General features: G+C 35.5%; 2 protein-coding genes across 2 annotated transcripts; both read left to right on the top strand.

Moving 5' to 3' along the window:
* The first annotated feature begins 2,611 nt into the window (after positions 1-2,611).
* On the top strand, positions 2,612-5,711 carry LOC113762955 (F-box protein PP2-A13-like). The gene is made up of 3 exons (XM_027306613.1): positions 2,612-3,165; positions 3,280-3,398; positions 5,190-5,711. Exons 1-3 carry the CDS (start codon positions 2,836-2,838, stop codon positions 5,626-5,628), a joined length of 888 nt encoding a protein of 295 aa, XP_027162414.1. The 5' UTR covers positions 2,612-2,835; the 3' UTR covers positions 5,629-5,711.
* A 3,194-nt stretch (positions 5,712-8,905) lies between these two features.
* On the top strand, positions 8,906-13,870 carry LOC113762156 (F-box protein At4g00755). The gene is made up of 6 exons (XM_027305465.1): positions 8,906-9,059; positions 9,555-9,739; positions 12,193-12,615; positions 12,815-12,987; positions 13,186-13,304; positions 13,384-13,870. The coding sequence occupies exons 2-6, from the start codon at positions 9,613-9,615 to the stop codon at positions 13,664-13,666; spliced, it is 1,125 nt and encodes a 374-aa protein (XP_027161266.1). The 5' UTR covers positions 8,906-9,059; positions 9,555-9,612; the 3' UTR covers positions 13,667-13,870.
* The last annotated feature ends 694 nt before the right edge of the window (positions 13,871-14,564 follow it).

The raw sequence follows: 14,564 nt of genomic DNA, 5'->3' as shown, positions 1-14,564 counted from the left end.
TGTAAACATGTTTTTACACAATCAAGTATAGAATCTAAAGTTTCTCCTTCCTATGACTCCACTTGACAGATAAGTTTGAATAGTAATGATATGACATTCAATCTAAATATGTTTGTATAAAATATCTTTACACTAACAATGTATAAAAATTATTCCCTATAAGTAATATGAACAAAATATATTTTAAATTTTGAACAATATCTTTCTATATATAAAGTCTAAATAGGGTTTGGTGTAAAAAAAAAGTGTCATTATTTGTTTTTACCAAAGATACCCTTCTAATATTCACTATTATCTAATCCATATCTTATTTATTAAACTTCCCAATCCTATATAACTATCACTACAATAAGCACACACAAACACATATACAAACCCCCATTTTATTAGCCTAGCAAAACTTGCAGTGAGGCAATAAATGGCCACAACTTCCTATCCAAAACAAAAAAAAAAAAAAAAAAAAAAAAAAGAAAGCACGCAATTCTTCTATCCATACTTTTAAAACAAAACCTCCAATAATTACTAACAAATTTAATATTTTTTTAAAATTTTTTTCTTTTAGATTTGCACACACATAGGACGTGCCATTCCTACTAGTTGAAGATAAAATGGTTTGTCAAGTTTTGAAATAGCTTTATTAATTTACATTTTCCTTATATTTTGCCAAAAAATTAACCAAGGGCCTTGTGTTTGTTGCTTCGCAAATAAATGAAACAAATAAAAAGGTCTAAATACAGATCAATTTCTCAACCATGTAATTTTAGTTTCTAATTTTAACTGAAGCACGAGTTAACTAAAATAATTGTAAGAACATACCATCCTAAAATTAGGGATTTAGTAAATTACATGACAAAATACAAAAAAAAAAAAAAACAAAAGAAGATAATTGATCAGTGACTTATCAGCATATATGTAAAAGTCGTTTTATGACATTAATTATACTTCCTTTTCATTCTCTAAGCAGCTTTTGAAAAATCAATAAGCCATTTCCAAACTTCAATATAAAACTAGTAAAATTAGTTAATTTGACACATGATTCTTGAAGTAGAAAACATGATTCTCAAGTCAATTCAATATACTAGCATGCATTGCTGGTCAGATATTAACACCTATATATGCATACAATATATAACGTGGGAATTTCATACAATCACAAAAAAGGTTATTTGCTGCTCCCAAAATTGCACTTACTGCATATTTATCTGAAGTCAGAACTCATCCACACCAACTTATCCAGTTATCCAAGAAAGAGGTTAATTCTATTTCTCTGACTTTGTTCAGATTTTGGTACTCCACTTTCATCACTTTTAATTTCTTTTTTCCTTTCATTTGTTTCTAAAAAATGTTAAATTTGTACAAAACATTTTTGTATTAATTGCAAGCATGTTGAATTTGTCTTAATCACTAGCTCAGTGTAATTGCTACTGTCCTTGATACGGGTTTATACCTATCTATTTTGTTAGCATTTAACATGATGAGCCAAAAAAAAATTGTATACAACTATATAGCTCTGTTTGCATCCCCTGTTTTTGGAGTGTTTTTCAAAAACTATTTTTTCAAATATAATAAGAATTTTTAAAAAGTACTCTAAAGGGTAATCTAAAATTAGTTTAAATTAGTTTAAAATTTTAAAAAATATCTCAAAATACATTCTAGAAACTCTTCTACTCTTAAATATTCCAAAATATTTTCTAAAAATATTTTCTAAAAATATTCCAAAATATACTCTAAAAACTTGAAATAGTAACTTCACGCAAGATGCTACTTCAAAGTTTTTCAAAAACACCCCAAAAATAGTAACTTGAAAATTAGGATAAGCAGTTACAATGAGCACCAAAAGTTCCTCTTTGCTGAATGATAAATTGGTAACTATGTTTCATGAATTAATGCTATAAAAATAAGGGTGTGTCTGAATGGACACTCGTTTAAATGTATTTCAGGTGTTAGATAATTAAAAATATAAGATTGATTAGGAAAAGTATATAAATACAAGAGACAATAATAATTACTAGTATATGTATATACATGATATGTTAGAAAAGTTAATAATCATTTAAATATATATATATGCACGGTAGATTAACATTAGGTGAAACTTAAGTGTGAATTTAGTTGTGTTAACGAGTAGCTGTGAGGAAAATCTAAAAATAATAACCTTATATTAGTGCGTTTGGATTGTAAATTATTACACCTTATTTATATCTTATTTACACACACTGACTTGCTTGCATTATCAACACACAATTTTCAATCAACTTTTTATCTCACGTAAATCGTATCTCACCTTTTTGTCTTGAATTGACTTAAAACAAATTGTTGCCTGATATGCAGAATAGTTACGGATAAGATTAAGTGAACAGCGGTAGTTAGTGGATGACTGGATATTTCCAAATCCGACACTCCCCCACGGAAACCTCCTGATAAGTGATAACTACACCAATCCCTAACTCCACTTATCAACGCAGAAATAATCTGACCGTGCATCCCACTCTCCAAAAAACGCGTCCACTGCATTCCCTCCCCCACTTCCACGTCGTCCTCGACAAGAATCAAGATCCCGGCCTCTGCAAACCGCCACCCCACCTTGCCTTTTTCGGTCCCCCCAGTCTTCTTCCTCCTCCTGAGTCCTAACTCATTCCCAAAATAGACCAATTTGCCAAATGTCCTCTCCTCCTCCCAACACAACCGCCACCCAAAAACACACACTTACACACTACCACCCTCAAGTGGCCTAAAAATTCGAAAACCCAGAAACCTCTTATATTGTCCTTCTCTGATATCCCTCTTAGTCTCCTCTTCTGTTTTCCAGTGACAATTAGTATCTCTGCATGTAAAATGGGCGCTAATGCTTCTTCCATGGAACAATCAGACCCAAATGGGCTGCTGCTTAGCCCGTCACTGAAAGCAAAATTAAGTGACATACCGGAATCTTGCGTGGCTTTAGTCTTGTCCCATCTGGATCCCCCGGAGATCTGCAAGTTAGCCCGTCTCAACCGGGCTTTCCGGGATGCTTCCTCTGCTGACTTTATCTGGGAGCCTAAACTGCCTTCCACTTATCCCTATATCCTCAAGATATTGCTTCAAGATGAACCCTTTACTCCTCTGGGCAAAAGGGATATTTTTGCGCTGCTATCCAAGCCCAATTCTTTTGATGCTGGCACAAAGGTTTCAACTTTATCAATTTCTGAAATCTTTTTTTAGTTGCTCTAAATTTTACTTTATTTTATTTTTCGCACAAAACTTGCGTGAAGTAGCATATTGTTTCATTGCTTGTAATAGGAGGTTTGGATTGATAAGAAGACTGGAGGGGTATGTTTATCAATATCTTGGAAGGCGATGACCATAACGGGAATTGATGATAGGCGATATTGGAAGCACGTTGCCACTGATGAGTCTAGGTCAGTTAAGTCACAAATTTGGGATAATTTTAAGCTCGTAATCTGTGTGTGAATTTGAGGATTTGTATTTCATGCCTGTGTTGGTAATTATGTGTTATTTGTGTTTTGAGGGGTGTATTTGTGTATATTTACCTTTGTATTTACTGAAAAATAGTGCCTAAGTTACATGAAGAAATAATGCGCCCATTTTTCATTTTTACATGTGATGTGCAAAATTATTTGCAAAGGATGGGCTACCCTAAATAGAAGGGTATCAAGTTTGTGAATTTCTTCTTGAATAGGTTTCTTTTGCTGTCCTTTTTTCAGTTTTGTTTTTCCTTGATCTTTTTTTTTTTTTATGCTCTGTTTGCAGTGTCTTCGGTCAAATAGTATGTCGTGTTTGTGTTATAACAACAAAAGATAATTTTGTGACTTGGTGAAAATTGAGGTGGATGGGAAAAAGAAAAACTGGTGTGAAATGGGTCGTTTCATTTTTATGTTGAGGTTGAGGTTTTAAATTTCAGATCTGACTCCACCATCCATATTAGATGCCAATAGTTTCTTAGCTGTGCGTGTAAATCTGCATTAACTGTTGGATCAAGGACAATAAGAGATGCTCTTGGAGATAAACCGGCAGGTTGTTGACCATTGATGGAAGTACGAATGTCATACGGAAAACTTGATGAAGAGTTTTCAGAGACTTCACAAGTGCCACGTTTGGTAGGGCCTATGAGGAAGAGTCGACAAAGGCAAGGAAGGATGAAGTTTTCCTGTTTAAGGTTGCAACTAAATTTTGCTTCAACATTTGAGATGCCAGTACTTTGGCATATGTGTGTGAATGGATGCATTAATTGTACCTTCTAAGTGGCAAATATAAGGCCCCTTCATATGATGGTTGGCTATGTGATAAGATGGGTAAGGATGTTCATCTCGATGCAACTTCTATCAGCTGTAGTTGCAGATATCTTAATTGTCATATCCACCTCTAAGTAGTATATGCATGTGTTGGTTACACCAGTTAATGCCCAACATGATCCACATAATTGAAAGCATATTTAATATATGTCTAAGGGCAGGATGAGTTCTACTTGCCAAGTGTTCTTAACTGTTTCGTCCTGAAGAGTCTCCAAACAGTGTCAACCATCAGCTTACACCTATATCACATGCAGTTAATTTGTCAGACTTCTATTACTGATCTTCTTTCTGCTCTCGTGAAGCTCTTTGATAAGCAAATTTGGCCCAAAAGACTTTCTTCACATATATTCTTTCAGAAAATGTTTGCTAGGCTACCAGTACGAGCACATTGTTTCTTGAGCATGTAATCAGAAAACCTGTCTATGACTACTTATTTCAAATTACAGGGGAAGTTTTTTCTTGATTGCAACAATTTTAGATCCATGACACTCATTTAACAATGCGTATACCATCGTCAATTTTCATAGCAACGATCAGTTTCAACTTGTGCTGAGGTTTTACTTTCTCTCGTCTGATTTGCGGTCATGTAGCCCCAGTGACATTCTAGATGGTTGTAGTGTGACCACTAAGCTTTATTGGATACCTCTTTACATGTTATGACCACCAAGGGTAAAGTATGTCTTTCATTTTGAACATTTGCGAGAGGGGATCCACAGAAACTATGCCCTTAATCACGATTCGTGATTGATGAATCATCCTAGAGTGAGGGCCTTCTTATGAATCTTTATGACCTCTAAGCCGTGTAACTGAGTTCTATATTTTACCATGCAACTCTTATATGGATCTTCATTGTGAATATCGTATTCGTTTGGCTGAACCGGTTGCTCTTTCCTGTAGATTCCAAACTATTGCCTATCTTCAACAAATCTGGTGGCTTGAGGTAGTTGGAGATTTCAAATTCCAGTTTCCAGTAGGCACCTATAGTCTGTTTTTCAGACTCAAACTTGGAAAGGCAACTAATAAGAGACTTGGAAGAAGACGGGTGTATGCTTCTGATAACATACATGGCTGGGACATAAAACCAGTGCAGTTTCAGTTTACGACTTCGGATGGTCAGTGTGCTGTGAGTCGTTGTGTACTGGATAATTTGGGAAGCTGGGTAAACTACCATGTAGGTGACTTCATTGTTGAGGATTCCAACGCACTGACCAGGGTAAAATTTTCACTCACTCAGATTGATTGCACTCATAGTAAAGGAGGTTTATATGTAGATTCGGTTTTGATATGCCCCTGTAATTTAGGAAAGAATGTAGTAGATCTTTGTTGTAGACCGTGAAAAAGCTCCAGGTAATACAATTGTGAAAAAGGCCCTGTAATTTATGAAGATTTTTGTTAGGAAGAAGCAATCCTGTTTTTGTTTTCCCTGTGTTCTTCCGTTCTGTTGAATGGTTTTGGTTTTCGCTAAGGCTTTGTATTTTTTGTAGTGGTATATTCCTGTAAAAATCTTAAAGAGGATGACGCTGTTTCATTTGACATGGAAGTGCTGCCTTTTTGTTTCCATGTCATTAATTTTGATCCACAAACTTTAGGTTTATAAAGTTTTTTTATCTCCCCTGATGCTTTTTTTTGAGGTTCCAGAGTAGTTCGGAAGGGAACTGAATCATCACCGGACAATACAGATGCATTACGCACTCACCTGAATTTTTTAGCCGCTTTAATGTGGCAAATTGATGGGAGGCAAGGTTTCCACCAAGCTTTAATACATTAGTGGTGGCCACCAGCCTTTGGGCCGGTGATTATGACTTATGCATGGAAAGCCTTTGGGCCGGTGATTATGACTTATGCATGGAAAGCATTTTATAGGATAGGAAATATATTACCCCATTATTCGATCATCCTATTTCTTGATAAAGGGATGGATGGCAGTGTGAAAATTCTTTATAAACTGGATGAAGTAACATATCCGATTTCTTGTATTTTAAAATATATACTATAACTCAATCTGGTTTAAGCTTCCAGTTCCTTCAAACTTCTACTAGGTTCCATATTCTAAATTATTAGTAATATCTTGGCACATAGTTAACATGCATTACAGCAAATTCAATACGGATAAATTTATGATTTGACATCACCTGCCATTTTTACATTGAACTTTTTATTTCTTATTTTACCTTACTTGAGTAAGGTTTAAAAAATTATTATAAATACATTACTGGATAGGTTACAAATAGAGCTCAATCGAGTTCTCGAGTTTGATTTTTTTTTTTTTTTGGTAAATATCATCATTCTCTTACTTATAAATGTAATTCAGCAATAAAAAATTGAAAGTTATATTATATACACTATTCATACTCGAGTTTTAGTTTTCTTTACTTGAACTCAAGTCAAATACCTTATTGAGTAGTTTGAACTCAATTTGAATTTGATCATTATCTAGTTTGAGTCGAGTTTTCAGGCCATACTGTTAGCAATTCAAGTAAGAGTACCTTGGCTCTTAGCCAAAAAAACAAGAGAGATATGTTTTGTAATCACCTCATTAAGGGATGTATTGTAAATTCAAAAGTACTGCACCAAAAAAAATATATATGTTTTTTCCCCTTCCACACGGTCTTGCACCAAAAAGTTGGTCAGGCTTTGTTACACTAGCAATTTGTAGCAGTAACTAGAGACCAGAGTAATACTTTTAAAAACAAAACACAAAAAAAAAGTTTAAAAAAACTAAAGTAATTCTTTTATATCTCCTTGATAATAATAATAATAATAATAATAAAAGAACTATGTAAAATACACAAAAAATCCAAAAATTAATGGATGAAAGACTAATAGAGCCCAATTAGATACAAAAAGTTATTAAAAAGAAAAGAAAAAACTACTGCTGGCTTCTCGATTCGATTCGAACCTTAAGTATGCTTATCAGTTATTATCATAACAAACTCCCAAAATTGAACCTCCCCAAAATTTGCCCCTTTCTCTGCTGCACTACGCCTTGCTTTTATTAGGGTTAATTATACTTTATACCCTTTAATTTTGACTAATTCACAGTTGCGTTATTAAACTTCAGAGTGGGACACTGAACCCCCTAAACTACAAAATCTGTCCCACTCAATTATAATCCTGATTGAAATGTAGAAAACTAACAAATAAGTTGTGAGATTCTGTTAACTAATTATTATAACCAAAATAATCTAAATTTATTGAGGACATAATTGTAAATTCATGAGACCAAAAAGGAAAAAGAATAGAAAAAAGCCTCTCAAATCTTCAAAAAAAAGGTAAGTTTTCTTCTTTTTCTTCATCCTTTATTCGTTTTCTTTTCTTCTTCTTTCTTCATTTTCTTTCTTTCAGACTTAAAAGAAAGATCCAAAATCTCATATTGAATGACGAATCCACTCAAAAAATCTAGCTGTGCCATCTTATCAATTCAATTTCCAATCTCTAATAGGCTACGTAAAAGTTCTTATCTCCAAGAATTGAAGACAGAAGTAGCGTCTTGCCTCCGAGTATAGATTGGGACTTTAAAGGGAAGCTTTTTAGTTTTTAGAACAATTATTGAAGACTAATGTGCTCAATAGCTTTTCTTTTTTTTTTTTCAACACAGAAAATATCCTTTCGGACTAATTTTCCTGCGCTTGTGCACCCACCTCCCAAGATACACAAGACGATAGAAGAAATCGAACCCTGATCACACGGTGCTGGGACCTAATGAGACAACCCTATCACCAGCCGACAGACCCCGAGGAGCTCAATAGCTTCTTGAGATCCAAATTGATGGGATGAAAAACTGCCACCTCTAAGGTTTTGGAATAATATGAAGGCTCTAATTCACTTCACAAAGATCAAGAAGGTTTGACGGGGCAACAAAGAGCACTGGCTCAAAATGGCCGGAATTGCCAATTCCAGCCAGATTACTAGAATTGGTTAACAAAAAAAAAAAAATCATGGATTTCTGAAAGCTAAAACCAAGGAACCAAAGTGCATTTTATTCTCTAATCATTAGACTTTATTCAGCCATGGAGAAATCTGCATATGCATTATATTGTTAGATCTATTGATTGAAGCCGTTGGCCATGGTGGTAGATCTGGATTTGGAGAAAAGGAAGAAAAGGAAAGGCAAAAAAAGGAGAAGGAAGAAAAAGAAAGAAACAGAAAAAATTCCTTAATTTAAAAAATTGTAAAAAATTTGTAAGGGAATATTCTTTGAAATTTCTAAGTTTACATTTATATCCCCAATAATTTGATTTTTTTTTTTTAAAGTTGCAATAAGAGGTTAACTGAATATGCCATTTAGGGGTAGCTTGATTTAAGGGTTTTGGTACTTGGAATTACAATAATTCCAATACTGCGCGCTTGGTCCAGTGCAATGAAAATTAAAATATTAAAATCATACCATAAAATTTGGTTATTCATGATTCCCGATCAAATTGGGAGGAATTGACCAAAACTCTCATTAGTGGGCCTTCTAGGAATTATTCTATTTCTCTTTCCAATTCCAAAGCAAGAACCAAGCGCCCCTTATAGTTTTCAAGGGGGTTAAATGTCTCACTTTGAAGTTTAAGGATGTAAATGGGAGTCGGGCCTAAATTAAAGGGTGCAAAGCAGAATTAATGTCTTTTATTATCTCTGTTTACTCATCCCCTATAAATGAACTCGTAAGAGAAAAACTTGCAGGAAAAAACTTGGCAAAAAAGCTCGTTTTGCTAAACTGGGCATTTATTCTCCTAGGTTATCAGACGTGCTCCTATTTCTGCCTTCTTCCGATTCAAGCTGGTATGATTCTACCCTGTTCTTTTCTTGGTCTATACTCTATTACGCTGCATTTGCCCAGGATTCCCTTTTTGTCCGCAATTTCGTGTGAAGTTGGGAGTTAATTGTGGAATAGATTTATGGGGTTTTCTTTTCCTAGTTGATTTTTGCCTAATTCATGTATTCGATGATAGGATGCATTTTTAGCTGCTGATTTCCTGATTACTGTCGCTTTCTGTGGGTTCCTGTTTGTAATTTCGTGGTTCCTGTTTGTAATTTCGTCATTGTTTGTGTTTAGGGGAGGTTGGAAGCCTTAAATGTAATGGCGCGATGACTGCATGATGTGTTTTATTTGGTTCTAGGGGTGAAAGCTAATGTCTTGTGTGTGTGTGTGTGGTGGTTTGGGGGGGGGGGCAAAGATTTGTCCTTTTCGGTGGTTTTCCATTTTTGGCGTCTAATTCAATTGGATATGATAGTTTGCTACTGGGTTTTTGAATTTCTTATGCTTAATTGATTCAGGTTTGAGGGGTTGAATCATTGAAAGAATTCTGATTGTGATTGAGCTGATCAGTGTAAAATGGATGCATGTGTGGATTTCCTAAAATCCCTTGAAACTGACATGGTTCTGAATATCTTCGAGCGTTTGGATGACCCAGCAGATTTAGTCCGTGCTAGTGTTGTGTCTCGTTATTGGCGAGATTTTGGTGAGCTATAATTTCTGAGATTTCCATATTGCTGTTCTGGCTTTCCGTTAAAAAATTGTTTGCTTGCTGACTCTATTTAGGTATGATACTGCATGTGGTTGAATTAGTTTCGCTGTTGTTGCATGAATTGACTGATTTATTATTCCAATTTGGGAGAGGCTTGAGAATAAATGGTGATAAATTTGTTACAAACTTATAGTATGTCTTTATCTTGTTATTTTCCAAGTTTACTTGTTCCTTGTGCCAAGTTAGGGTTCACAGACTCTCATCATGCTTAGACCCAATATTACATAGTCTGTTAGCATGCTTTTTGTTAGACAACTTGCCCCGCATAAAGAAATCGAGTAATTGTTTTTGTTTGGTTTTTACATTATAATTGTTTTCCTTGTTCTCTTTGGGACTTATGCTCATAATTTCTGCTGCAGTTTTAAGATGTAGGCAGGTTAGGCATTCTAGAAGGGGGAAGGGGTTGCTCAGTGTCCTTCATGAGGCAATCATGTTTGGACGAAGGAGCTACAGAAAAGGAAGAGAAAATTTCAACTTAAAGCATAATCTGTTACTGCATTCCTAATACTGCATTACAAGTCTGGTAGTATTTTCTTGAATTTATGATTGAAACTTCATGCTCAGTGGTGAGATAAAAGTTTTTCCAAAAGTTTCTTATTGTGTTATAGATGCATAAATGTTGCTCATTCTCCAAATTGATTGGGTGCACTAGTCAGTGTGTTGTTTAATCAGATGGGTCTGGTTTATAAAGTCCTTTTAAGTCTTTGGTTAAGGAAATAAAGCAAATAAGGTCAAGCCTTGTATTAGAGTTACTAGATAATTTCTGAAGAAGCAAATTTATAGAACAGATAAATTTGACGCACACTGTTGACTTAGTTTCTTATTGTGATAGTAACATCTAATTTACTACCTATTCTCTGTTACATATCTTTAAGAAAGCAAGCAGATATACTTGGCTTTTCTACAGATATATGGTAGCATGGTATAAGAATCCAAAATTACTTGCCTATATAATTTTTTTTTTGTCTATTCTGTGAACAACAATCTTGAAATCCAGAAAACAAGTTGTTTTGTTGCGTGGAAATATTGAAGTTTATTCAGAAGCATTTCGGCTACTTAATATGACTAAATCTTGTCAACGGCTCTTCCAAGAAAATTTTGATTTTGCCTTCTTACTCAATTTATTTTGGAAGGTCACTTTTATAAATACAAGCTTTAGAGGGTCATTGTTACATAAGCACGAAGCCAATGGGTAAAATTTTTTGCAGAATTATTTTTTATTGCAGGAGTTATTGCTGTTGGAGAGACAAGTTTAAAAGAACCTTTTTTTTTGGGGTTTTTTTTGGGGGGGGGGGGGGTTGGGGCTGGCTGAAGAAGGAACAGGAAAATTTTGTACTAATATCATATAGCTGGTGTGAGATCTTTGTAAAGTTGCTTTTTCACTTTTGTCTTGTATCTGCATATGATGTTGTGATTGATATGACGGTTGTTGAAGTCATCAATCAACATATTCTTGCACCTATTATTCTGAGCTACTGGTTGCCAAGTGCTGTGGTAATAATATGGAAAACGTGAAGGAACATCCCCTTTTTAAGCAAGCATGATATGTAAACTTGCATATGCATTCATTGGTGAAACCTTTGTTGCTGAGTTGGTGAAGCCCATAGTGGTATGACTGGATAATAATCTACAGGGAAAAGGTTTGTCATTTGCAGATGTCGCTTAACTTTAAATGTATAATATCTGAAGCACGAAGTATGAAGCAATAAAGATGAAAATTGTTTTGATAACAAATCTATAACTTTAAGGGTGTAATTGAACTGTATTTCTCATGTCAAGAGATTTAAATCTACATATAGATTTGCATTGTATTCCATCCAACAAATAGGAGGCTAAATTTAGGACTTGAATTTATTGGGTATCTGCTCTTCTGATATTTTCAACTTAAAAATGCAATACCATAGCCTGAAATCTCATGTTATCTTGGTTTTTCTCAAACCTGTATATCAGTATGTTGAAAATGATGAATGAAAAGAATAGATGATTAGTTATCACTTGACGTACATATGCATTTTTTGATCTCTACGTGATTCTTCAAGTATTTATTGTTCATATTTGGTGGAATTGCATTGGACCTGTATATTATATAGGTGGATCAATTCTTGATTTAATAAGCACATTTATTTACAAGATGATTCTAGATTTATAAAATCTTTCATTAAAACTTTTCACAGGAAATATCTCTTTCTTGTTTTAGAATCAATTTTTCTGGTCACTATCTTGTAAATTTAAACCACTTAGCGGTGGCTTTCAAAAGAAGAAAAGGTTATGCAGCGTGGTGGAACCCTCCATATATCATGTTCCATGGTCTGAAAAGAGAAGATGGAGAATTAACTGGAATAGGAAAATCATGTCAAGCCTTCTGACAATTTTATTATCTTCTGCAGTAATTGCCAATGGGCTATCTAAGCAGCTGTGTGTGGAATTTTATCCTCAATTAGCAAATGTTGAACGTGTAACTGAATCCAATTCACAAACAATTACACTGAACCATGCTGGAGCTAGCAATTCCATGGAATGGGATATCCTGGAGAGAAATCATAAGGTTTACGCTTCTCTGTCTCAAGTTCTTACGAAACTGATATCGTCACCTGTTGAGTGCATAGCAGAGGCATTTAGTGCTTCCAGCACAGATAATTATCCAGATGAAAGCATTGTGAATACACTAGATCCAAGAGACAGGTTTGCATTGAGAGCTTCGTACTGGTCAAGTAAAGGGCATAAAGATCCTTCTGTGCCTGAGACACTGATCTACAAACTAAAAGCTGATTTTTGTGTTATTACTGAGATTGACATACAACCATTTGAAGGTAAGTTCGATATTCTGCCTATCTAACGCGCTTTTCTTTTTACTTCCTTGTGGCCCTTTTGGGGAGGGAAAGGGGAAGTGGAGAACGCTATCTGTTCTAGCTCCTATTCCTTCTATTTTCCTGAGTAAATTTTTGAAGAAAATGAAAGAGAATCCATAAAGTAGGCATTCCTCTAATGTTGTTGTGTTATTTGTTCCAGCCTTTTTTCAGCCTGGCGACCCAATATATTCTGCCAAATCGGTTAGGTTTCGAATGGGACATCCCAAATCACCAACAGACATAGAGGATGATCTTTCATACTTGCCATTGCAACAGCCCGCTGATGACAAGTTCGTATGGACGTACACTTCAGAGGAGTTTGCAATGACTCAGGTACTCAATTGCATTTTTTTTGTTTTCAGTTTGATGGTCCTTTTGCACCCTATGTTTGTGTTCCCTTATTCCTTTCTTTCCTTTTTCATTTTTAATATAGATGTGGGAAATTTACTTGGCTTGATGTTGATTTACTTTTGAGTGATGGCATGAGCAAGTTGGCAGGGTTACTGAGCTGAAATAACATCTTACATGCAGGAAAACCGGTTGCAGCATTTCAAGTTTTCACAGCCTGCTCTTTGCATTGGTGGATTTTTGCAGATCGAGCTGTTGGGGAGGGTTCAACAACAAGAAATGGATGGATTACTCTACATATGGTTAGTCTTTTTGCCTTTTAATTGATAAATGCTGTGATACTCGTGGTGACACGCCAGCTGATCATGTCCTCCTATTCAGTGTTTCTCATGTTAAAGTTATGGGGCGGCCCTTGTCTCCTGCATTTCATGTCGAGATCCTTGAACCATCAGGGAAATTTTTGCTAAAGTATTGCCCTCATGCTCTTCAACACACGTTACAAAGTGAAGAGCCTGAGCTTGCACCAATGCCGATAATAGCAACAGAAGATGTGTTTTGGGGACGTGTGGGCCTGTTGCAGTATTTGGTGGGCGGTAACCAAGAAGCCGATGGCCCCTTTGATTTGGATGACGAGGAGAATGAAATGGATCAATTCGTTCTCTGATTCTTGGATGGTTTTCTATTTCCTTTTGTTTTCTTTCTTAATAAATCCTTGTTACCATATCTGTGTAGTTTTTTGTCTTTTAGAGTTCTCAAACAACCTCTGCCTTAGAGGCGGAGAGTTGATCTTGTAGTGCTTCTTGTGGGGGTTTTATCTCCACAAGTGATATAACCCTTGTAAATGTGATCTTATATGTGATGTATGCAAAAGTTCTTGTGGGGGTTTGGTGTTGTGGTGTGGACTAGCTTTCAACAAAGGCTAAGATGGAGTTGGCTCGTGCCTGCGTGGCCTAGATGGAGTTGAGACAAAGCTCGAAGATCAAAAAGCATGAAGCAAACTAGATCAAATCAATCACTCTGATCAGTAAGTCAATTGAACACAAGATGGACCAGACCTTTCAGAACCAGTACAGGCCATCTTAAAGGCCTCCATTCTATCAAAGCAGTATATATATGTTCATGGCCCTCAATAGCCGAAAATTCTACAAAATGGTATAGTGGTTTGTACCAATCGGTTGGTAAGGGGTACGGATCACGTAAATGTAAGACACGATCACAATTACTGACATCAAAGCGGTTTGGATCAGGCACATGAGTGCTAAATTTTACCGGGAGACATAAGGCTTAATAAAGATTGAGAGGAAGAGGTGCTGTTGTGACAGGGTTATGGGACCCAGATTGAATGGACATAAAGATCATTGAGAGAACTGAAAGTGCAGAGCTATTGTTGTGGTGGGCAGAGTCGGGGAAGTTAAAAAGCAACTTGTGAGTGGTTGAAGCAATTAACGAGGAGAATTAAACCAAGGGTTAATCAAATTTAATCCCCTTAAGGTATACCTCATTTTTCAGTTTACCCTCTAACCTTTAATTTTGCTCGCTTAATCTCCTATAGGACAAAACTG

The sequence above is a fragment of the Coffea eugenioides genome, chromosome 2 (genome assembly GCF_003713205.1).
Source record: "Coffea eugenioides isolate CCC68of chromosome 2, Ceug_1.0, whole genome shotgun sequence".
Lineage (NCBI taxonomy): Eukaryota > Viridiplantae > Streptophyta > Magnoliopsida > Gentianales > Rubiaceae > Coffea > Coffea eugenioides.
Note: the sequence above shows the minus strand (reverse complement) of the source record. Positions and strands in the feature narration are given on the sequence as shown.